This window comes from Pagrus pagrus, assembly GCF_965226575.1.
Source record: "Pagrus pagrus genome assembly, chromosome: 1".
NCBI classification, from domain to species: Eukaryota; Metazoa; Chordata; class Actinopteri; order Spariformes; family Sparidae; genus Pagrus; species Pagrus pagrus.
This window is the reverse complement of record NC_140185.1, coordinates 27887621-27911054: the sequence shown is the minus strand read 5'-3', so window position 1 is coordinate 27911054 and position 23434 is coordinate 27887621. Positions and strand designations below refer to the sequence as shown.

Below are 23434 nucleotides of genomic sequence, written 5' to 3'. Positions count from 1 at the left end.
TATGTTGTGAACAGCCAAAAAAAAGTCAAATCAGCTAAGCAACTTTCAATTTTATATTCTGTAGATTATTAAACGCTATTATCAATTTAAAGTTTCACAAAACGATAGAAAACTATAATGAAAAAACTTAAATTTATCAGTTTACCAGGCCACCCTTATTATGACCACCTGTCCTACTAAGTAGGCATAATACTCAGGAGAAATTAATAATGTATGATTGTTGACTCGGACGATATATGAGGTAAAATGTCAGCCAGAATTAGTTCAGTTGAGGAATATCTGTTCTCAAATGACATGTGACAACGTCAAAGCAGTGAGGGCAGAGCTTCAAACGAGAAATAAATGACTGTAGTTTATGTAGTTCTTGTGTTGCCTTCTTCCTTATCTTTTCCCCATCAGCTCTCCCATCAATTGTTCTCCTTCTCCCATCTGTTCAACTTGTATGCCTCCCTGCCTCTCCTCCCCTCTCCTCTCTTCTCCTCTCCTCCCACTCAGCCGACGGTCAGACGTTAACAGCGCCCCGCAGCCGAGCCTCGCTGCCACCGCTCACTCGTCGTCAGCCATGTTGTTGTTGCGACACACACCGAGCTGTCAGCAACAGGTTCTCTGAGTAACAACGCTGCTAAACTTCCACGTTTCTCAAACCAACGGCGCTTTCTTTGGATTATAAACCTCCGCAGTGTGTCTGGGAAAGCGCCCAGAGGTGGTGGATGATAACTCCGGGCCGCTCAGAAGCTCGGAAGTTGGGTGTTTTTTTTGTTTTTTTTTGGGTCGTGGTGAGAGAGGTAGGCAAGCGAAACTGCTTATCTAAGCATGAGTGCAAGTTAAGTTTGATATTGTCATGGTAATGTTTCTATAAATGACTTTTAGGGCTCACGTAAGCTTTACGACTATGTATAATCTCGCCGGTTAATGTTTCTTTGGATATTTGATTCAGAAATTTAAGAGAAAAGTGTCTTTGAAGGGCGGTGATGCTTCTCTGCTGATCCTCATCAACACAACCTGGGACTGGGATGGGAGTTAGGGTTAGCTAGCTAAGTCATGACTTCATTAGACGTTTGTTATAATCAATACTCGGACACGGGGTATTTATTGATACTCCCGTAAAGCGAGCGTATACGTGGAAAGTAAGCTGTAAAAGCTGATTTGCAGGAAAGTCTCCTAAATGCCTCAAACTAGTTATGCAGGTTGCAGCAGGCTGGTGACAAGTGATCAGGGAATGTTACTCTATCAGTATATCTAACATACACACAGAGGGACGTCCATGTTAGTTTGAGATTATGGACTGACAGAATCTGCTATCAATAATACAGTAACAGTGCTCAGTTATGTCCTTATTTTGAGATTTTGAGTCCATTTTGGGATGCCCTGCAGTGGATTTCTTGTTCTGGCTGAAGTGAAATAAGCAGAGCCAACAATAAATAAGCATCACTTCTAACATCATTGAGAGAAAGTAACCCAGGAAATGTTAGAGTTGGCATCCACAATGTCCTGTTTTTGCCACTTTTTGATAGCTAATGATCTACAGGCTCATTTCAATCAACATTTTTCATTATGTTGCAATACCACCAGTGGAGTTTGCTCTCTATGACAGATTAACGAAGCCAGTAATTTATTCCGATAACCGTAATCGGTGTTTTTTGTGTCAGTTTGCTGATCTAATACATTTTGTGCTACCAAGGCTTTGATGCAGCCTCTTCTCGCTATGTGTAGTCACCACTCTGTGGTTTCCTCCAATGTTCAATGCATTATCAACATTATTAGGCTTAATCTTAATGTCCATTCCTATGCAGATTTTATGGTTAAGTGGCCATTGCCTGACACTGATCACACAGTCCAAAAAGCCTCTTCAATATTTTTGTGACAACCAGGCAATCATATTAGAGTATTTGGGGAGTATCAGCTGTTACAAGTATTCAAGGCAGTTACAGTGGTGTTAATGGTGGTGAGAGTTGGTTGTTAAAGAGGTGTGGTTGTGTATCAGGGCTCTGACACACACATTCACAATGGGGCACACGGTGTAGTACAGAGATTGAAGGCTCTCTGTCACTGCAGGTAAGGTAAAAGACCCTTTGGTCTTGCCAGCCGTCTTTACCTCTTCATAATTTTAATGCTGAACCTGAGCATGAAGGTTGCCATTCAGCTGATCAATGGGGCTTTGACCTCCATGTTCACAAACTTCCGCGAGGCTGAGGCATCCTCGAGGCAAAACAATTAATGGCTGCCAGTGCCAGCCGTGCTGAGCCTCACCTCAGACCTTTCAGTAGAATGAAAGGTCAGGGTTGCTGTTTACATTATGATTATTACAGTTGGCTGGAGTTGCCAATTTTCTTCCTCGCTGTCGTGCTACTTGTGATCATCACTACTGTTAGTGCAGCCATGTGACTTTGAGCAGCATTTACAATATTACATCAGCCTCTGGACAGACCCACTACTGCGTCGGTAGAGAATTTATTAAGCAGATGTTTGAAGGTTGAGCTCCTCCTCCTGAATATTTTCATTAAAACCACAGTGAAAATGATGGAGGAATCACATGCACATATACAGTACACGCAGTACTACAAATATCTTGTTTTAACTCTAGTTCATACTATACAATAGCAGTTTATCACAGTACTTTATTCAGTCCTGTCATATCGTTTTGATGTATGGACAAATCAGGGCGGGTCGAAGCAGACTAAAGGAGGGAGAGGCATGCCTTGCCTCCTAAGAAAACAAAACCCAGCACTGTAACCAGTGTTAATCAAACCCAATGTGAAAAACTCCAAAAGGCCTTTGCAGCACTTTCTGAATGTGTGAACACCGCTGGTGGATGGGGTGGTGTTTGTGGCAGAGTGGGTGGATGGGTTGTGCTGAAATACCACTTTAACAAGGCTAACTAAATAGTTAGCTCTATGGTCATAACAGTTGGAATAAAGCAATAACAGTAGAGTGGAGAATAAGTGATAAATGTGACACATTATTATATACAGAAACAAACACAGACAGATGGAGTCAGAGAGGGTCATCGGGGAGATAGAGAGTCGTGGATGGAGTTGATGTCATTGGTGTGAGGTCAGCGAGCGTGGCGGCTGAAAATCAATCATTTCTCAGAACAACAGGCAGTGGTTGTTTCAGAACAGAGTAGTGTTGAGGACAGGTCAGGGTCACACAACTGGTAGGGTAGCTAGATTTACTGTACATAGATGACACATGGAGAGACAGAAAGATAGAGAGAGGAAAAAAAGGACTGTAATAGATACAGTAAGGGAATGAGGAAGTGGGGGGATAAAGAATGGAGGAAAGGTTCATCAAAAACATCAGTGACTCCTTTCCTCAGTCTCATCCATCCGTCTGGTTCTTCATTGTGTTTTTTTTCCTTTAAAAACGAAAAGAGTCCACATGGCAGCAAGGTGCAGTATTAAAAGTGCACACTAAGCAGAGCAGGAGGGTCACAGACAAACAGACATATGGACACTACGGTCAGCGACAGCCAGGCTATTTATCCAACAGTTTTCTGTGTTGTATATATACTAAAGCAGAGACAGAGTTGTCCCAGTCTCTGAGCACGGACCAAAGCAGAACTGAAGCAGGTGAGGTCTGACCGATATAGCCAAGCCATAGATGAAGAGACAAAACCACACTCTGAGGAAGTATGGTGTTACCACCATGCTTCAGGCAGGCATTGATTTTTCAGTCATGTTTCATGTTAACCTTGACAATCTGTTCAATGTCATCATTTTTCAGTTCAAAGAAAATGTGCAAACCTAAAGAAGAATGCACATCTACATTGTGTCAGTGTTATGATGCATTCAGAGCTGAACTCAAGCTACTGTGTATGCTGGATCACTGATGAGGCTTACCGAGTCATTGTTATTAGTATTAATTACTGTAATGGCCGAGGTAGGTTGATATTTGTCGGCCTTGATGTTGCTAGCTGTGACAATTCCTGTCAGGGAAGCCTCCATAGTGTCCACAGTTGAATTATGCAGCTGGGAATTGCAGTGACTCAATTCTCTTGACGACTTAGTGATAAAGAGAACAGGACGAAAACATGGTCATTTGGAGAACAGGTTCATACAGGCTGTTATCTGTACACACAAACTGAAGAACATCCCTAAGAGAAGCCCTCATTTTGTTAATAGTAGACTTTGGGTGATCTGTCTGTGATTCCTCTTTATTTTATCTCCTGACTGTCTTTTGCTTGCTCTATGCACCTTGACAGTTTACACCTGTTATTAAAAATCTGTGCCTGGATACATTATCTGCATAATGGCATCCAATCCACAACCTTTTGTCATTTACTTGTGGTATTAATAAGCATTCTCATTATCAAAATTCGTCTGTATTCTGATGGGATTTTAAATATGTAAATTAGTTAGTCGGATCTGGCATCCCAGGTCAAGAAGGCAATGCCATGGACAGTAATCATGCACTATTAAATCATTTCTTTATTTAGTATAAATTATTTTGCGAGGGAAGACTTGCTTGCTGCAGCTGCTGCTTGTAGCTTTTCTCTGGGCTTGCTGAAGCTTGCAGAAAGAGCCGAGGTTGGTGACATTTTGAAACTTGCTGGGTGGACCTTTTTCCTTAAGAATGTGATCACACTGTACAGATTGCACACGCACTGTGCTGAGATCAGATCACAATGTGTTTATGTATGTATTTACACAATGCGGTTACTTGTTTTTACCTTGTTCAGATAGGATGTGCAGATACAGTTTGCATGTTAATGGCAGGTTGTGAATGGGGTATTCATAAGGTAATGTTGTTTGCTTGGCCTCTTTACATATTACATTTCTAATGTTTTGTTGAACATATTCTAACTAGGCAAGTGAGGAAGTCAGGCAAAAGCCTGCCAAGACCAATGAAATTCATTTCATGCAACAATGAGATTTTTGTGAGGTATGGTAAAGTAAACACCACAGAACAAACAGGTAATATATACAGACATAAACACCCTCATCATTAGTCAGTTGATCCAGATCATTAGGAATCAATGTTCTCCCAGACTGGACCAACCAGACTTGTATGGGTGAAGAGAAATACCAAAACGTCAAGGTGTCATTATAGTTGTGATATATGTAAATGTATTTCTTCCGTGCTGTGTTACGATCCAGTGTGGTAGACATCATTGTTACCGTCTGTTAAACTGCTGACAGCTGTTAGTGAGTAAATGCACTGTGTGGTTACACAGTGTTCCACCACCTGCATGACTGTGGACAAGCTGTTTCATAAACTACAGGTTGGGACCTAACATGGGTCATATGTCTATTTATGTATTCGTCCATGACAACAATAATGGGATTACTGGATGTGCGTGGGCACCAGGATGGGCTTACACAGTTCTCAGCATTGATGCAACCTAGGATTGCAACTATATGACATTTTCACAATGAAATAACCATCTGAAAACATATTATGTTATCATGGAATATGGTTTTACACAATATCAGTTACAATGATGTTTAATAGAGTAAAATGGGTTGAACGAACACTTAATCATAATTTCACAAAATTTGTCCTGACAGACATGAAACTTAATATTACTTGAAAAAAATGTAATGCAAGGCTCACAGTAGACTTCATTACTAAAGATGAGCAAATGTACACAGTGTGATAATCTTCGGTTTTTATTCTACGGTATACCTTGAAAATGGTATATCACTGTAACTTGAGTGCAACCTTGAAAAGCAGGAAAGCTATCTTAGTCTCAAAGCCTTGCTTGAGTTCTCACTCTTACAGAAGCTTGAACACACGCCTTCCAGCTGCAAGTCTCTATTCATTCTTATTCATTCATTCATTTACAAGGATCTAGTGTCCAGACTATACAGTGTGCTTTGAAAGGTTTTTCTGAAGTTATGAAAATTGCCCAGCCCATTTGAAAATCATGCAAACCTGTATGTAAAAATAGAATCCTTTGTCTTGTCTGTAAATGTTTGTATTATGTCTCCTTTCAATGGTGAGGACTTAAACGCTATCAAAACAGTGTCACTCACAGCGGCCTCCCCAGTAGTCTTATGTCCGTTTTCCAACCTCGTTTTTTTAGTGCTTATGCATTACAGCTGAAGTTCAAAATGTAGTTTTGCCTTTAGGGGTAGGTGCAGCCTTCAGAAAGGATTTGCATGAGGTTTGCAAAGCCAAGTCCACCACTGAAGTTAGTTTCTTGTGCCTGCCAAGTCAGTCGATCAGTCGGTCAGTAGGGCTGCCACGATTAGTCGACTAGTCACGATTACGTCGACTATTAAAATCGTCGACAACTAATTTAATAGTCGACGCGTCGTTTTTTGTTTTTTTTTAAACTTTGTTTTCTCTCTCAAAACTGCTGCGCACCTTCCACTGCCGCGTCTGCCTTTCTGTTTTGACACACATGCGCAGTAGTGGTAATCTGGGTCAGCCGTGGTGTCACCTGAAGTTATACCAGACGGGCTCTCTGGTATCATGGCTACCCGGCGGCAACGGAGCTCAAAAGTGTGGGAGCATTTTAAGAAAACAAAAGAGAAAAGTGTGCAATGCAATATCTGCAAGACAGAACTCGCCTTTCACGGCAGCACAAGTGTGATGCACGAGCTCCTGAAAAGGAAGCACGTTGTTGCTGACAACGACGATGAAGAGGGACCGTCGTCTCGTTAAGCTAACTGGCTAGTTAGCTGCTAACATTAGCGTAAACAGAGAGCTAACTTACTACTTACTCATATTGATAGCTGTACACGTTAACATTAGCGATGAAGATTTGATTCATTAGCCTTAGGAACAAGAGCCTTGTGCAGTTTGGGATTATATAGAGTCAGAGTGTAGTAAAGTTGAATACAGTTGTGAGCACTGAGCACAAAATGCACTTTTGTTATATTCAGGGATGCAAACAGCGCGCCGAAAAGCGCAACTCGCTTTTTTCGTGGCCAATTAGGAGACTTGTGCGAATCGTTCAGATTCACGTCGGCCGAGCGTCTCAGCTCGCGTCAGTAAAATTAACAGGCTGACAGTGACAATCACGTGAAACTGAGGCGAACTCATTCATGGTTGCCACAACCCAAAACGGCGCGTAGCCGCGTGCATTCGGTGCGACGGCAATGCCGTTTTTCCCCCCGTGCATGTCCGTGGAGCTGTGCGCCGCGGACGTGCGCGGTTCCCTACGTTGCTGTGTCACCCCCATATTCCACTGGATACGGTACGGCTGCGTTACGGCGGAGCTGATCCGTAACACTTTAGTCTATGTGTTAATTTCCACCAGGTCCGCTGCGCTGCGTGTCTGCTGCGTGCCAGCTCCGGCAGTCCGCAGCCCTGCGGAGCAGATACGCAGGACTTCTATTTTTGCGGACGCCGCAACACAACGCAGCAATTCAGCCGAATTTAGCACAGAGCAGACAGGAAGTCAGACACGAAACAACAACAAGAAATCCGGTTGATTTTCAAAATAAAACACTCCGTGTTGATACAAACACAAAAACCTCAAAAAAGAGACAAATACAAGCTCTTCTTCTAATCTGTCGGTCGGGAACACTTCGTGTTGTTGTGTTTATAACACATACAGATAACTGCGTTCGTGTGTGATTATGTAATTATCGCGGGAATTCCTCGGTTTCGTTTCTCCAGCTGATCGGCGGAGCTGCGCCGTAGCGGACTCAAAACGCAACTGGTGGGGGTTGCCGGACGAGGACGCCGGAGCACAATCGTACCGGAGCCGTAACGCAGCCGTAACGTAGCTGTACCGTATCCAGTGGAATCTGCGGGTCAGGCAGGTGTTTCCCACGGAGCTCTGCCCCGTTTCAAAGGTGAAGGAAGCCCTAAGTGGAGAGACGTCGCCTCCGCGATGTAGAATGTGTTTTATAGAAGAGAAACACACATTTCAGGAGCTGACTTGTATCATCAAAACAGACACATGTAAAGACAGAAAGCTGGAAATCACTGGACATGTCTGTTGGGATTATACAAATCAACAGTGTAAAGTAGAGCTGTCAAGATGTATGCAACTTCAATAATTCCTTAGGTCAGCTAGTGCCTTATCCGTTTACTCAGCTGTTTGCACTTTATGCTACAATTGTTTGTTGCTACAAGCATATTTCATTAAAGGTTTAATGAACTATCATCTTAATTGTCTTCATTTTTAGTTAGCATATACCTTAAACACTTCAAGCTGAAAGCTAATGATTGTTATATAAGAGCAGCTGCATGCTGGTGCAATAAACTGTATGTTACACATTCAATTTACGTATGATCCGATTAGTCGACTAATCGAAAAAATAGTCGGTGATTAGTCGACTATCAAAATAATCGTTTGTGGCAGCCCTATCGGTCAGTTGGTCAACAGTCGTCCAGTCAGTTAGGAAAAGTCAGACTCCTCTGTCTCTCTGGAAACCGTAAACCTTACAACTAGCAATCCAGTGCTGTCTTTCATTTATTCATTATAATTCCTTTAGTGTTACATTACCAGAGGTCACACTCCCATGACTGGAGCCAAAACTGAATGGCTGATGCTGTGGACAGATAAAGGTTAAAACAGGTTATAAGTTAAAGTTTAATTTATTAGTAATTTTATAACACCAGCAACATTTTTTGCAAGACGGCTGCAGGGTGATGTCAGCTTGTCGCTCAAATGTTGTAGTGGCAAATAAGTATGTTGAGCAATATGCAAAAAAAGTGCTCGAAACAGTATTATGACTAGATACAGTGGTTTGTCTATCAAACTCCACTGTTAAAAAAAAAACAGCAAAGTTTTTGAGTTGAAACAGTATTAACACTACACACTGAAGTTTGTTGAAAACTGTTTATACTTCTGTAGTATACAATATCTGACTTGGCAGACATTTGTTAAGATTAACATGTATATTATTTAAACTGGCGATACAAGATTTTTGCTTTAGCATGTCATTATTAAGTAAATGTTGATTGCACGAACTAATGGCTATGGACACATGACCACATCTGCATTTAGATTGATTCCCTATTAGCCTTGTTCGTTATGCTATTTTGTTTCCACTTTAAGTATAAAAATGTGTCTGATCATTTTGCTCCAACATTTTGATGACCAAATGTGATGGATCCTTGCTGAAAGTGCTTATGTACAGTAATACATACAAATAAGAAAATGATCAGGCTCTTAATTCAGGTCAGGTATTGTGGTTAATGATAGTGCATGTAAACTGTATTTCTAATTAGTTAAATATTCCGTGTAACTAAATGGTAACCTTTGTTTTTCTACTGCAAATACTGCAATCTTGTTGTATGTCAGGACTGCTGCAAACATGACTTCCCACAGAATAGATTGTTAATGGGAGAAGTCTCCATGTACACACACTCATACTCCAATATGTGATAAAGACAGCACATAAAGAACGAGGGCAGAATGAAAGAGAATAAGGCAAACACTGAGGAGAGAGTCTGGGAGAGCGACAGATGGCAGCCAGTAGATTAGCCCTCCCTCGCTGTTCTCTGCCCTTGTGAGAGCATTGACCAGGCCTCTTTATCTCCTTCTCTTTCATAAAGCTCATATCAGCAGACAAGTCAGCGATCCGTAATTCAGTTCCTAAGAAATCACTCGTCAATCTGTTATTCTCGTCCTGCCCCCGTTCCGACTCCTGCTCTGACTCTTGATTCATATGTTCTGGGACATCAAAGCTGTCCCCCTGCCAAAATCCATGATCACTTCCTGTCAACTGACGTTGGACAGGGAAATGCTTGTCGCTGTGGGTTACCGGGCAGGAAGTGTTGAGCAGAACGATTGGAATTTCTCTCCTCCTTTTCCTCCTCCAACTACATCATGTGAGTCTGACTGGCTGATGGGGGAGAGATAATCATGGAGGAAGCAGGTGTTCAGCACGCCAAAAATGAAGTGAATGTGAACGCCACAGAACCAACGTAATGATCTGACACAGTGTCCCCAACTAAGATGAAGGAAAGAGAATACAAATAAATTCAGCTTACTATTTGATGCTGCATACATATTTTTTCCTAAATGAGATACTTAAAATGTATGCCTCATACTTCATGTGGCCTTATGTTTATCTGTCTTAGACTGTGACCTGCTGAAGCAAAAGTTCACACTATTCCTCCCACAGTGAAAAACTGTTTTATATTTAAACAAGGCAGTTTTGTGGTGGCTGTGCTTCAGGTGGAACAGTGCTGCAGTCACAGACAAGACCTATAAATATGCTGGCAAACCCAGCATGATTTGGGTTACTGGTCTTTTGTCAACAAAAACTCCTTATGGTACATTTAGTATGTGGACACGCAGTTTAGTATATTTACCATGTTGTGATGTACATATGCTGTAAAAATATACGGACAGCTTTCCTGATCAGAAAAGGGTATGGCTACCTTGTAATTGACAAGTTGCTACCACTGCTTTTCCTAGGGTTTTCATTCAGATCTGATGTGGATGTCCTCCCCAGCTCCACACTCTTGTCCAATTTTTGCCCCTTCTGGCTCCAAAAAAATCAAGACGGTGATCCGAGGTGGGAAGTAACTAATTATAAATATGTTGAGGGGAATTAAGGCAAATGTAGCAAGATGATGCAAACCCAAAGCTTCAAAACAGTAGTCCACAAACCAATGTGTGATATGACGGTAGATTTACCCTTGGACCTACCACAAACTCTCTCCAAACCAACCATTACAAGCAATAAATTAGCAAAGTTCTCAAGCTGACGAGCAAGCTGGCTCTGTCATCTGACAATGCTGCTAAAAGACACATGGAGACACGGACACCTCCATCTGCGCACTAAATGTAACAAAAAAACAGAACTCAGAAGAAGTGGGCCCTCCTGCTACAGAAAACAGTTTTATTATGATGCAACAGCAGCTCAATTTCCACACTGGCTTTGCATGTGCATGACTCATAAAGAATGGGTTCAAGCCATGAAGCAACAGACATTAAGAAAGTCCCGGGTGACAGAAAGTCAGGTGGCAATGCTGACCAAGACCCAAAGTAAAAATATACCATATAACAACTTTGTGATGGGATTGGGACAAAATTTTGCACCAACATTCATTATCCCCAGAGGATGGATTTCAATTTCTCATCCCCATAGTTTTCTTCTCGCTGTTTTAAGTGAGATTTCTCAACTATGCGATGGATTGCCACACATTAAAGCCCCCCTCAGGATGAATTGTGATCACTTTGATCCCCTGACTTATAATGTAGCGCCATCATCAGGACAAAATGTTGATTTGTCAAATAGTTTGGTTTGTGACCAAATGCCTACAAAACTAATGGCCTTTCCATCAGCCTCAGTCTTACTTTGTGTTTAGTGCTAATTAGCAAATGACCATGCTAACAATGAGTTGGTGAATATGGTATACCTGCTTAGCATTTAGCTGTTGCACAACTGTGCCTAAGTACAGCCTGACAGAGCTGCGAGAGTGACTCCCATATGAAGTTGTTAATCTCAACATGTTTCAATGAATGAATGAATGAATGAATGAATGACAACACAAACACTACATCAAAATGTATATTTTCCACAGTATAACATTTAACATTACAATGCTGTTAACAGTTTAAGAGCAGATGGTCTTTTATCCAGTTAGTGACACAACCTTTGTCAACTGCCTTCAGAGTCTAAATCTGGTCCAACATGGCACTTTACAGCGGGTTGTATTTGACTGGAAAGAATGTGTAAAGGTATTCTTTTGAAGGTTTATCAGTGTAGCTTGTGTAGTATTAGTGCCTGGCCACTACAGAGTCAGTGTGGATAGTATTGGAGCATGTCCCAGTAGTTTAAAAAGCTTTGGGACGTGGCCAGAGTGCTCCTGCCTGAAGAGAACAGGAGGAGCCCTGTTTGACTCTGCTGACGGACCAAAATCTCTCTCCCTCTCTCTCTCTCTCTCTCTCTCTCTCTCTGTTTCTCTCTCTCTGCTGATTTCTCTCGCTCCTCTCCGTGACACCACTGTCCCATCTTAGCTGCAGTATTGACTGATGACTGGGCTGTGTGTTTTGCAGATGGCTGCGAGCAGTAGCTGAGGACGCCGCCGGGAGTTCCCCCTCTCTGTCTCTGCCACCTGCAAAAATGAATGGTAAGACCACTGCAGATTGTGTGTGAATGGGTGTGTAAAGGAGGGGTGGGGTGGCTGAAGTGGGTGTATGCATGTGTGTAGGGTGCCGTGTGTTTTTCAGCCCTGCAGATGTACCGAGGCCAACACTTTGCTAGTTCTAGAAATAATTTGCAGTTTGACCTGTGTGCCCTCAAATCTGTGTCTCTCTGAAAACACACTGTTTGATCATTTATGTCTAATTGTTGTGATTGTGCGAGTGCGGTCCTTCGCCGCACCAGGTAAGTTTTAGCTGTACTTGTAGTCTAGTTGTTGTGCTCTGTGGTCATTTTGAAGTCTATTCCATTTCTTTCCATATTTTGAAAACAACTCTGTTAATGGCGCCAGTCGCAGGACCTAAGTTACAGGAACCATGTATGTTTTGTTATGATGAAGTCAACTTTACTGTTAGAAGTGTATGGTTGTTTGCTTTGCTTGGATTTAAGTGTTGTCTGTGTGTAATGTAAACTTGTGAAGGCAAAACAGCTGTTGGTTTGTTCAAGGAGTCTGTTTGCTGATGAGAACCCAGAAATCTCTCACATACAGATACATGTAGGGCTGGGTGACAGTCTAAGACAATGTGTACTCTCATATCACGATAAGGATATAATATTTATATATTGCCCAGCCCTGGATACGTATAGTCTGTTTATTCAGTAAAGTGCTTCCGCTTCTTAAAAGAGTCTAGCACTGATTGGGTCTATTTATGTAATGGTAATAGCTTTCTCCGATGTCTGATGCTTCTTCCTTTTAACATTAATTATTTCCATGTGACTTCTTCTATTTCTCTCAAGGTGGTCCAAGTATATGGGCGATCTCTCCAGAGGAGAGGAACAAACATGATCAGAAGTTTGACACCCTCTCCCCATCAGTGGGCTATGTCTCAGGTACTCACATTACATTACACACACATGCTCACAGTGATTTCCCTCCTGCATATTCATAATGCAATTTCACCATGACTTTGCATCCTTCAGCTGTTCGAAACTATTGTTTTTGTGTTTCTCTATTTCCCTCTCTGTCTCTTCCTGCAGGGGAGCAAGCTAGGAAGTTTTTCCTCCAGTCAGGACTGCCTGCCTCAGTGTTGGCTGAGATATGGTGAGAAGCACAAACACAGGCGCACTCTTTTCACTTTTAAGAGATTCATTAAGAACAGTATCCCAACACTCTTTGATGACTCTGTTGTCTCTCAGGACTCTGGCTGATATGAATAAAGATGGGAAGATGGACAGGTTGGAGTTTTCCATCGCGATGAAGCTCATAAAACTAAAACTCCAGGGTACATCGCTTCCATCAGCACTGCCAATCATCATGAAGCAGCCTCCAGTGCGTGCTCCCAGCCTCAGTAATCCCACCTCATCCTTGACCAACCCAGCCTATGGTGTGTATTTATTATTGTGTCTGTTGATATAAGGAACTTAACTGTTCAAAAGTGAAAATTTGTCATAGCCTTCATCACAACAACTCGTGTTTTAGGATTTTATCAACTATCAACAGGCTCATTGTCTCCAGACATGCATTTTGACTGCTGTATCATCTAACTGGCTGATATATTATGTGTGTTTCCTAGGTATGGGTACTCTGCCGAACATGTCCATGATGCATGGGACAAACCTTGCCATGTTGACCCCTATCTCCATGGCAACTCCTGGACTTTCACCTTTGACACCAATGACAGGCATGAGTCCTCTAATGGTCTCAACCCCCAGCAGGCCCCTGATGCCCACCATGGGAAACGCTACCCTGCCAAATGGCACCATGGGAATTCTCCATCCAATGCCAGCTGGAACCATGGCCACTGGTACAGACAATTTTCATTTATCTATGTCCCCTTCTTTCCCTCTGCTGTACTATTGTGTATCTGTCACTGCTTTGAAAAAAAATAGATGATTTAATACATTCAGCTGTCCTTTCACTATCACTTGCAAAATGCATATTTTATTTCCTTTAGAATGAAAACTATTGAACAGCAATGCCTTGCTTTTGTTAATGTTTGCAGCAAAGTGCAGATGATAAAATATTTTTGCAGTTCGATGGGAAAAGGAGGCAAAAAGAATCATTCCTGGCCTGTTTTTGCAGAGTCAGGACTTTCCCCCTTATCTCCATACAAATAGCCTCCCTGTCCTTGAGAAGGTTACAGCTGTGGCTGAATGACAGTATATCACTGACCCACTACAAAGCTCCCCTCCCCTTTCTGAAAACTGTAAAAAAGAAAATGTATATATTTTTTTGGGGGGGAAAGACAGCATCAAGACTTTATAGTTAGTGTGTAATGGATGTGTGTGTGTGCTTTGTGTTTTCAGGCCTACCTTTCTCTGCATCCTCCTACTCCTCTCCACTAGGACTAACCACTGGTGGCATGAACAAGGCCTCATCGCTGCTGGATCTAGGATCTATCAGGTAACACACAGAGCAGAGCACACACACGCACACAAATTTTGAAGCACTAAGCAGTTTCCCCTTTTGCACAATCAGTGCCCTATTTTTCTTGTCAGTCTCTGTTTTGAAGTGCAAAAACACACTTGTTTTCCAGAAGTGTGGTGCGCTCATCTTGCATGTTTTTGTCGCCGCTGTTTGTCTTTAAGCTCGGCTTCCTCATCCCCCTCTGTGATGTCCCCCCTGGTTTCTGGTCCCAGCGACTGGGCTGTGCCACATGCCTCCAGACTCAAATACAGACAGCAGTTCAACGGCTTGGATAAACAGATGATTGGATACCTCACTGGTATGATATGTGTGAGTGTGTATATGTATGTGGTCAGTGTGTAGGTCATTTAAAAACAATCAAACCAAAGTATGTGTGGAATGCAGGCGTGGATGTTCATGAACAACAGCAACCGATGATTTCATAACCGTTGCCTCCCTCTTTCTTTCTACCGGTGTTAAGCCTTAGCTAACTCTAAGGAAGTGGTGGCTGTGGGTGTGTTCAGACATGGGGCAGTTTCTACACACACACACACACACACACACAGTCAGCCAAGTATGCATTTGCTTTTTCGTTCTGTCACTGCAAGCCTTGCTAGACCTGTTCTCTTGAAATAGCTGTGATACAGTCAAACAACAATGCACACACTTCAGCCAGACTTGCAAATGTTTTCCTTCCCGGTGACTTTGCACATTATGAGCGGTTCAGAACATTAAATAGATGACATCAAAGACTTTTGGCATTTTTTTTTAATATGACTGATTGTTGTTCATACAGTCATAGTCCTTTGATCGTCATCGCTTATATCCAGGTAAATGAATGAGGGGTTAAAAATCTTCTAATTTCCTTTTCAACTTTTTTAGTTATTGTGATTACATTAACATACCTGTGGATGTTGATTCTACATCAAACATTTTGAAAGAGACTGTTCGAATTCTACAAGAGAAGCAATCAGAAACCATGCAAAAAACTTCAGCACTTACTGCCCAATGAATGGAGCCTGTCTAGAAGTACAGACGACTCCTTGGAAGCCGTCCTACCCCTGATGTGTTGCACTTCAATTTGTCCCATAGACTTTGCTGACCCATACTGCCTGTTATTATGCAAAAAGAAGTTGTTCCTGTGTGACAAAAAGATGCAAACCAACAGAATGAATGTTATATTCTACATTTTTAGAGATTTTTACAGAAAAGAGTATATTTGGATGCAACCCGAATGTTTTGCACACACACACACACACACACACACACACACACACACACACCATTGACCTGATCATCATCCTCTCTTCACCACACTCACACATCTGTGCTTTACAGCTTGTCAGCCTGACATTTATCACTCTTGTTGCCAGGTCAGCAGGTGAGAGGTGCCATGGCGACCACGATGCTGACTCAGACACAGCTGGCTTCCATCTGGTGAGAATATCTGTGTGTTTGTACTGTATCTGTGTGTGTCTGAACATGTCCTGTGATTGGTACAATGTTGTGTTCAAGAGCCAAAGTCAGGTTTGGCAGCCAGAATTAAAGAACCTAATTCCACTGTCTCTGGCACTGTGTGACAATAAGCCATTTGTTTGTTAAGGAAATCTTTGATTGCAGATAAAGCCTGCTCTTAGTGTCAGTTGTTGGTGAACACAAGGAAATAAGATTTTGTTTAAACTGGAAGTGATAATATTGTAACAGTTGATCGACAGAAAGTTGTAGTTGTACTGAAGTTCTTGGTTCTCTAAAGGTCAAATGCGTGTCCTAGTTGTCTTAAGGAACCTTTAGATCTTTATATAATTTTACTGCATTCAAAGGTCATAGAGTCAGAGTAAAGTCATTTTAAAACCTTGCCTCCTATTTGTAACCGTCCTGCAGGAATCTAGCTGATGTGGATAAGGACGGCAAGCTGAAAGCAGACGAGTTTATTCTGGCAATGCATCTTGTGGACGTGGCAAAGTGTGGACAACCACTGCCGCTAACACTGCCAACAGAGCTGGTACCACCCTCACAAAGGTATGTGGACACATAGGACTCAATTTACTCTGTACAGTACATGTTAGTGTTTAGATTTAAACACGTTAAACATGGACTACATCAATCTTCAAACTTCAAGTCTTTCAGACAACTTATTCAAAATCTGTACTCCAGATCTGCAATGAATGGATCCAGCCCTTCTCCAGCTCTGACCGATGACTTGGACATAGAACCTCCACAGAAAGCCAAACCCAACTGTAAGTACTCACTCTACTAACCCTAAACCTAAGAGTGGAGTCTTGTTTAACTGCTGTATTATGTTCAGTTCTTGTCCTCTATATTCTGCACTATATAATGCAGAAACGATACCTAGTAACATAAGATCACTCAGTGCAATCAATGTCTATGGATCATATCTGTGCAGCTGAAAAGTAGCAATATAATAGCATAAAAATACACATCTTGCTGTGACACATGCATACACAGTGGACTCCTGCAGCAGCCTAAACTGCAGCTAGTCAAGCCCAGTGAAGCGGCTGTAAGTAGTGCAGGGCAGCACACTGTGGTGTTGGGTTTGTACACACTATCGTCTTTCACACAGTCGCAAGACAAGTTGTGGCAGCTAGAATTAAAGGATATATCAGGTGTTTTTAATATCAGGTTCACAGCTTGAAGCTATTCTACAACCCCTCAATCGCCTAAGCATCAATTCCAGTCTCATAATCCTGTCTATCATTATTTATCTGTGGTAGTTTTATTAAAAGAAGTCTGTACAAGTTTGTGTTTAAACTATCCATTATCATCCTTTTCAAACACACAAGCTCAAATACGTTATCAGTAATTAGGGGTTATATTTAGATTACTTAGCTAAACCGGATTAAAATACATTTTTAAGTTCTTTATTCATTCATAAAAGGTTAATAAATGTACTGCACACACCCAGTCAACACACACCAACTACATCAGAACTTGTATTTGTCCGCTTTCAGACTCGTTTGAGGATAAATTCAAAGCTAACCTGGAGCGAGGGAACGCAGAGCTGGAGAAACGACGACAGGCTCTGCTGGATGCGGAGAGGAGGGAGCAGGAGCGGCGCGCTCAGAAGGAGAGAGAGGAGCGAGAGAGGAGAGAGAAGGAGGCTCGGGAGGCCGAGGAGAGGAGGAGGAAAGAGGAGGAGAGGAGGCTGGAGCGACAGAGGGAGCTGGAGAGGCAGAGAGAAGAAGAGCGGCAGAGAGAGCTCGAGAGAAAAGAGGTGAGGGTAGATGCTGTATGGAAAACTATGAATTTCCTTTACAGTCGCAGCAGAGAATTGTTTCTTTACACTTAAGTGTCCCGTGTGGTTTCATTCTAGGCTGCACAGCGGGAGCTTGAGCGCCAGAGGAAGGAGGAGTGGGAGAGGAGGCGGCGAGGAGAGCTCCAGATAAAGAAGGAGCAGGAGCAGGATGATATCATCAAATTGAAAGCGAAGAAAAGGAGTCTGGAGATGGAGCTGGAGGCTGTGGTGAGTGGTTAAGAGACATTGGAGAGCTTTATTTCACTGCAGCATGCACATAGACAAACTGTAGTCATGCACTATTTACCTCTGGTTGTCCTGCTGTGTCTCATCCATCATGGACACATTAAAGGGGGTTGGTAAAGTATCATCCTTTCTCTCTCTCTCTCTGTCTCTCTCCCGCAGGGTAACAAGCACCGTCAGATCTCAGACCGGCTTCGTGACTTTCAGAACAAGAAGAAGCTTCAGAAGACAGAGCTCGATCTGACCAATCAAAGGATAGAGACACGCCAGCAGGACATGATCAACCTGCAGAAGCAGCTAGAGGTGTGTGTGTGTGTGTGTGTGTGTGTGTCCTGGGTTTTTCAAAGCAATTTTTTCATGGCCAAGTAGCCATGATGGTTATTAAAGGGTAACGCCACCAATTTACACAGTTAAGTGTGTTTGCAGCTCTTGGGGAGAACTGATGCTTATGTGAACAAAGTAGTATAAAGCCTTTTGTGGCTCCAGAGGAAGCTGCATGTAAACTGATAAATTGCTTCCAGTGATGTCAAATTGTGGGTAATGTAGGCGCCATGTTTTTGAAAAGAAGTCCACTGGTCTAGCTTTCTTGTAACACGTTTGGATGGACAGCTCAAAAACCAAATATCAAAACTGATGCAGCAGAACCGCAGATGTCAACTTTGAGTCACATCCCTGGAGGCAATTTATCAGATTACATCTAAAGCCACAAAAGGCTACATATTACTTTTTCACATAAGCAGCAGTACTTTCTGTATAAACACACTTGTGTTGTGTAAAATTGGTGGCATTGCCATTTATTGGTTTTGTGTTATCTGTGATCGTTGCTTTCTTGAGAGTGTTTGCATTCACGTTATCCCAAATATTTTCCTGCAATGACGCATTTCTTGCTGCTTCTGATGCGTTTCCTCTCGGTCAGGAGTTCCAGAGGAAGTTGTCCCAGCTGACTCCGGAGCAGAAGAGACTGACAGAGAAACTCAGAAACATGGCTCTGAATAACATGCCTGGTCAGTGTTGATGAATGAATTGATAGAGCTCAGGAACAACATATTATGGATGGGGAAATTAGATGTTAGCTAAAAGACAGATTCATGGAAAAAATCGGTTATTTTTTGCATTAAGTAGTATAGTAACAGAATATGGAGTTATTGAAAGTAACAAGTACTGCAAAAACAGAAACACTAAATATGTAAAAGGGATGAAAGTATCCTTATTATCATAATGCAAATATAAATTGTGTACCATGAATGAGAATGTAATTTTCACTTTGTATACCTACCTCCTATCATAACAAACTTTTTTTTGTTTTGTTTTTAGTGTCAGCCATGTCCACCCTGAAGATTGGCACCACAGAGAAAAAGGGGACATGTATGAAACTGCAAGAGCAGCTGGAAGCTCTGGAGAAAGAGACTGCTGCCAAACTGGCTGACATGGACCAGTATAACAAAGACATGCAGGTAAGAATTGAGTTCACGTGTCTAACATGATTAAAATGGTTTTACATGGCACATTTCACATAGAACATTCATTTAGAGACTGTTTTTATCCTGGTATAACATAACATGGAGTTTAACAGTTTTTGAAAGTTTTATATCAAGCCCTCTTCATTTTAAATCATTGAAACTTGCCGAAAACCTCGGCTTCTCTTTCAGCAGCACTTTGCCTTTTTGTTTTCAAAGCTTAAGACAGTCACATTGGAAGTAAAACCACCATCTATACTCTGTTGAGAGGCTTACAGTGTCAGGGGTACAGTAGTAAAGGGCTTTGGGCCATTAGTCACTTTCTTTGTTCAGCCTATTTGTTTTTCACAAATCCACATTTCTGCTGGTTTCAGCTGCCTCACATTGCATCGTTAACACTGATAAGCAGGTGGGCATTCAACTTATAGCTCGTTTGCTTAATAATCGCCACCTGTAGCAGCCAGACTCATTCTTTGAAGCATCATCACATACAAAAGGGATACATTACTCAATTTAAAGTATAAGGCAGGGCATAAAAATGACTTCCACCTTGTCTAATCATTTTATAGCACTTCTATATGCAACACATTGACTTTCAATTTGAAAGAGCAGAACAAAAACATTTTTAAAAATGAACACATTAATTGAGTGTGCAATGCCTGTTTTGGTTTTACTCACTACTACAGCTTGCCCCTTGATTCATCTTTTCTCTCCTTCTCCTTTAATCACTCCTCTCCATTGTAATCTTCTTTCTTGCCCTCTGACACGGATTTCATCCCTTTGTTATAATTAACTTTTATTCTTCCCTTTTCTTTTCTTTTGGCAACAATCTTTTCTTTTTTCCCATGCTGGATTCCTTTCCTCTTTCTCTCCTCTGATCCTCCTTCCTCTCTCTTCCCTCTCACCCATCTCTTATCCCTTATCCCCCAACTTTACAGTATGTGGGTGCTGAGGACTCAATGCTTCAGGCTGTCTTCTGTCTGCTGGCCTGCCTCCGTAACCTCTTCTACCTACTAAAGGTTTTCGCGTTAGGTCTCTTTGTTGTTCTCGTTTCCTCTTCTCTCTCTTATTGGTCATTATTCTGCATATATGTCTCCATCACATCTTGTGTCTGTGCTGTTTTCACATCTCTGGCTTTTACTTTTTATCTTAAGTCATGTCTCTTTGTTTTTTTCTTTTCTTTGTCTCTCACACCCTACTACAAATTGCTCAATGTTTAGGCACCTGTGTGCATGCTGTGAGTTTGTGCATGATGTGTGTGTTCAGTCCTTCTATTAGCCCATTATGTCTATCTAGTCACCTCATTCTTAATCAATCACATCTCTCTGCTAGTAAAGTTGTGGGTTTTTTCTGTATTTGTGTGTCAGGAACTGAGAGAGAGCCAGAAAAAACAGCAGGCAGCACTGGAGAAACTAAGGAGCATCAAAGAGGACAAACGGCGTGAGCTGGTCCGAAAGAAGCAGCAGGAAGAGGAGAGGAAGCAACAGGAGGAGGAGAGGAGGCAGAGGGAGGAGGAGGAAGCTCAGAGGTATTTTTGCTTTCACACAGAATTATTTTTAAATTTAAGTGTCATGTTGAAATAAAAGACTATGAACTAAAATGTCGAAAACATACTTTTTCATCTCAATCTTCAAACTTTTGAAATACTGTCAATGTTTGCCTCCAATTCTCAAGGCGTATTAAGATGGAAAAAGAGCGTCAGTGGCAGGAGAAGCTGAGGAGGGATGAAGAGGAGCGTCTTAGGAAAATTCAGGAGGAGAGAGATGCCAAAAAGAGGGAGGAGGAGGAGAAAGAGAGACAAGCTTTAATCCAGGCTGCCAAGGAAGAGGCTGAACGAGAGCTCAGAGCCAAGGAGGAGGCAGAGCGAAAGAGAAGAGAGGTGGAGGAGAGGAAGAAAAGAGAGGAGGAGGAGCGGCTGAAGCAAGCGGAGAGACGCAGGCAGGAGGAGGAGAGGAGAAAGCTGGAGGAGGAGCGGAGGCAGCTAGAGGAAGAGAGGAGAAAACTGGAGGAGGAGAGGAGGAAAGAGGAGAAAAGACGGAAAGAAGAGGAAGAGCGACGCAGGAGGGAGGAGGAGAGGAAGAGGCTAGAGGAGGAGCGGAGAGAGGAGGAGCGCAGAAGAGAGAGAGAGGAGGAGGACAGGAGGAGACAGAGGGCGGCCGAGGCGGCTGTCCGAGATGCAGAGGAGAGGAGGAAGCGGGAGGAGGAGGAGAGGAAAAAGAGAGAGGAGGAGGAGAGAAGAAAGAAGGATGAAGACAGGAGGAAGCTTCAGCAGCAGCAGGAGGAGGAGAGGAGGAGGCGTGAGGCAGACCGGAAGAGGGTAGAGGAGGAGAGGAAGAGAAAGGAGGAGGAAGAGGAGAGGAAGAAAGCCGAGGAGGAGAGAAAGAGGTTGGAGGAGAGAAAGAGGTCTGAGGAGGCATCTCGTCAGCAGCAGCAGCCGAGTGGAGGAGGGAAGGTGGACATCCAGGAGAAACTGACAGCTCTGCTGAGAGGACTGGAGGAGAGGAAGGGTAAATCACACACACGCACATGCACAGAAAATAAGAGCAAATGGAGTGGGTGGGGAGAGGGTGAAGGGGGTCGTTTGAGAGAGGCCCACAAACTCCCTGTCTTCAGTGTGTAATAAAACAATTTTTGAAGCTCAGTTCACATTAAGAAGACTGATGTGCTTCTTTAGGTGGGCAGCCCAGGGCCACACAACACAGGAAGTCAGCAGCTCTCACATCCTTCAAAGCACTCTACCCGTTCACTGCACGGAACAACGAAGAGCTCAGCTTCAACGCAGAGGATATGATTGAGGTAAGAAAATCAGATTTTATAAGGGCTTGACAAAAGACTGCAGGCCACTTTTTCTTCTCTTCTTCACTCTTTTACTTTGCTGTCTCTTCCTGTCAGGTCGATGAGACGACAGAGCGGGAAGAGGGTTGGCTGTATGGCAGCAAGCTGGGGAAGATGGGCTGGTTCCCAGAGAGCTACGTCGAGAGAGTGGCCCCATCAGACACGGCCAATAATACTGCCGCCGCCGCTGCTGCTAAAGTGCCGCTCCAGTCACAACTTTCTAGTGTCCTCGAGGCTGCCAAAGCAGCAGGGACGAAGTCTGCCTTCACGCCAACACACTCGGCAAACCCTGCACCCTCTGAGACACAAGGACAGGTGAGAGGTTTACAAAGTGTAACACCTTATGCAATAGACCTTTTTGCTGCTTTACCAGCTACTACCCTTTGATTACCACAGTATTTACACAGTATTTTCTATCTTTCTCTTTCTGTCTGCCCTAATCAGCAGGTGGTGGGTAACCTGTCGGCCCAGGCCCTGTGTTCGTGGACAGCAAAGACAGACAACCATCTGAACTTCGATAAGGACGACGTCATCCAGGTGTTAGAGCAGCAGGAAAACTGGTGGCTCGGAGAGCTTAACGGTGAACGGGGCTGGTTCCCCAAGACATATGTGACACTGTTGGGAGAAGAAGAGAGTTCAGAGTGAGTCTGCACACATATTTGTTTTCTTTCACCCTGACAGGGAGTGGTGTAGGGGGACTGGGGGAACTCGCTTGTACTGATTTTTAAAGTAGAGCAACATTTCCTTGCACAAAAACAACCGACCACACACTACCTTTGTACCACTTGTTTGTCACAATCTCACAGTCATGATCCGTCACATACCTATCATATTTCTTGTGTAAACTCTGTAGCCTAAAGCACAAACCTGTCCACTTTCCTTACCAATATATTATGTGGCTGTTGGGATGCTTTTTATCTCGAGGTCAGTCAGTGAAAACATGCATCAGTCACATGATAATGTCTATGTTTCAGTGAGTGTAAAGGTGTGGTAACTATTTTAGTATGTAAGGTATTTAGGCCACTGACATGTTTCCGTCCCCCCTCTGTGATGAGGAAACTGCTACCGTAACTGTGAACAGTTTCACAAAGGCTCTTGATTTTCCAGTCAATCAAGCGCATTTCCCAACCTTCCCCTGTGATCACAAAGTTTGGCTGATGACCAAACAAATGAAATTCCAGGTTGATGAGCCCAAATTAGAAATCACCATTTGAATAGTATGATTACTGGTATTTCA

At 42.7% G+C, this 23434-nt stretch overlaps 1 protein-coding gene across 3 annotated transcripts in view; it reads left to right on the top strand.

Annotated features, from left to right (window-relative positions):
* The first annotated feature begins 283 nt into the window (after window positions 1-283).
* itsn2b (intersectin 2b) overlaps window positions 284-23434 on the top strand; it is a 41099-nt gene continuing 17948 nt past the window's right edge. The window contains exons 1-22 of one of the 3 annotated variants that reach the window (XM_084380579.1): window positions 284-785; window positions 11918-11991; window positions 12801-12893; window positions 13041-13104; window positions 13200-13387; window positions 13577-13807; window positions 14310-14406; window positions 14592-14728; window positions 15783-15846; window positions 16291-16428; window positions 16564-16646; window positions 17379-17641; window positions 17741-17890; window positions 18068-18208; window positions 18822-18909; window positions 19220-19359; window positions 20301-20381; window positions 20730-20890; window positions 21037-21869; window positions 22037-22158; window positions 22255-22512; window positions 22645-22838. In XM_084380579.1, coding sequence (XP_084236705.1) covers window positions 11985-11991; window positions 12801-12893; window positions 13041-13104; window positions 13200-13387; window positions 13577-13807; window positions 14310-14406; window positions 14592-14728; window positions 15783-15846; window positions 16291-16428; window positions 16564-16646; window positions 17379-17641; window positions 17741-17890; window positions 18068-18208; window positions 18822-18909; window positions 19220-19359; window positions 20301-20381; window positions 20730-20890; window positions 21037-21869; window positions 22037-22158; window positions 22255-22512; window positions 22645-22838 — 3533 coding nt within the window. In that variant the 5' untranslated portion in view covers window positions 284-785; window positions 11918-11984. Of the gene's footprint in view, window positions 786-11917; window positions 11992-12800; window positions 12894-13040; window positions 13105-13199; window positions 13388-13576; window positions 13808-14309; window positions 14407-14591; window positions 14729-15782; window positions 15847-16290; window positions 16429-16563; window positions 16647-17378; window positions 17642-17740; window positions 17891-18067; window positions 18209-18821; window positions 18910-19219; window positions 19360-20300; window positions 20382-20729; window positions 20891-21036; window positions 21870-22036; window positions 22159-22254; window positions 22513-22641; window positions 22839-23434 lie in introns of all 3 variants that reach the window. The other 2 variants (XM_084380578.1, XM_084380580.1) reach the window with 2 other exon arrangements.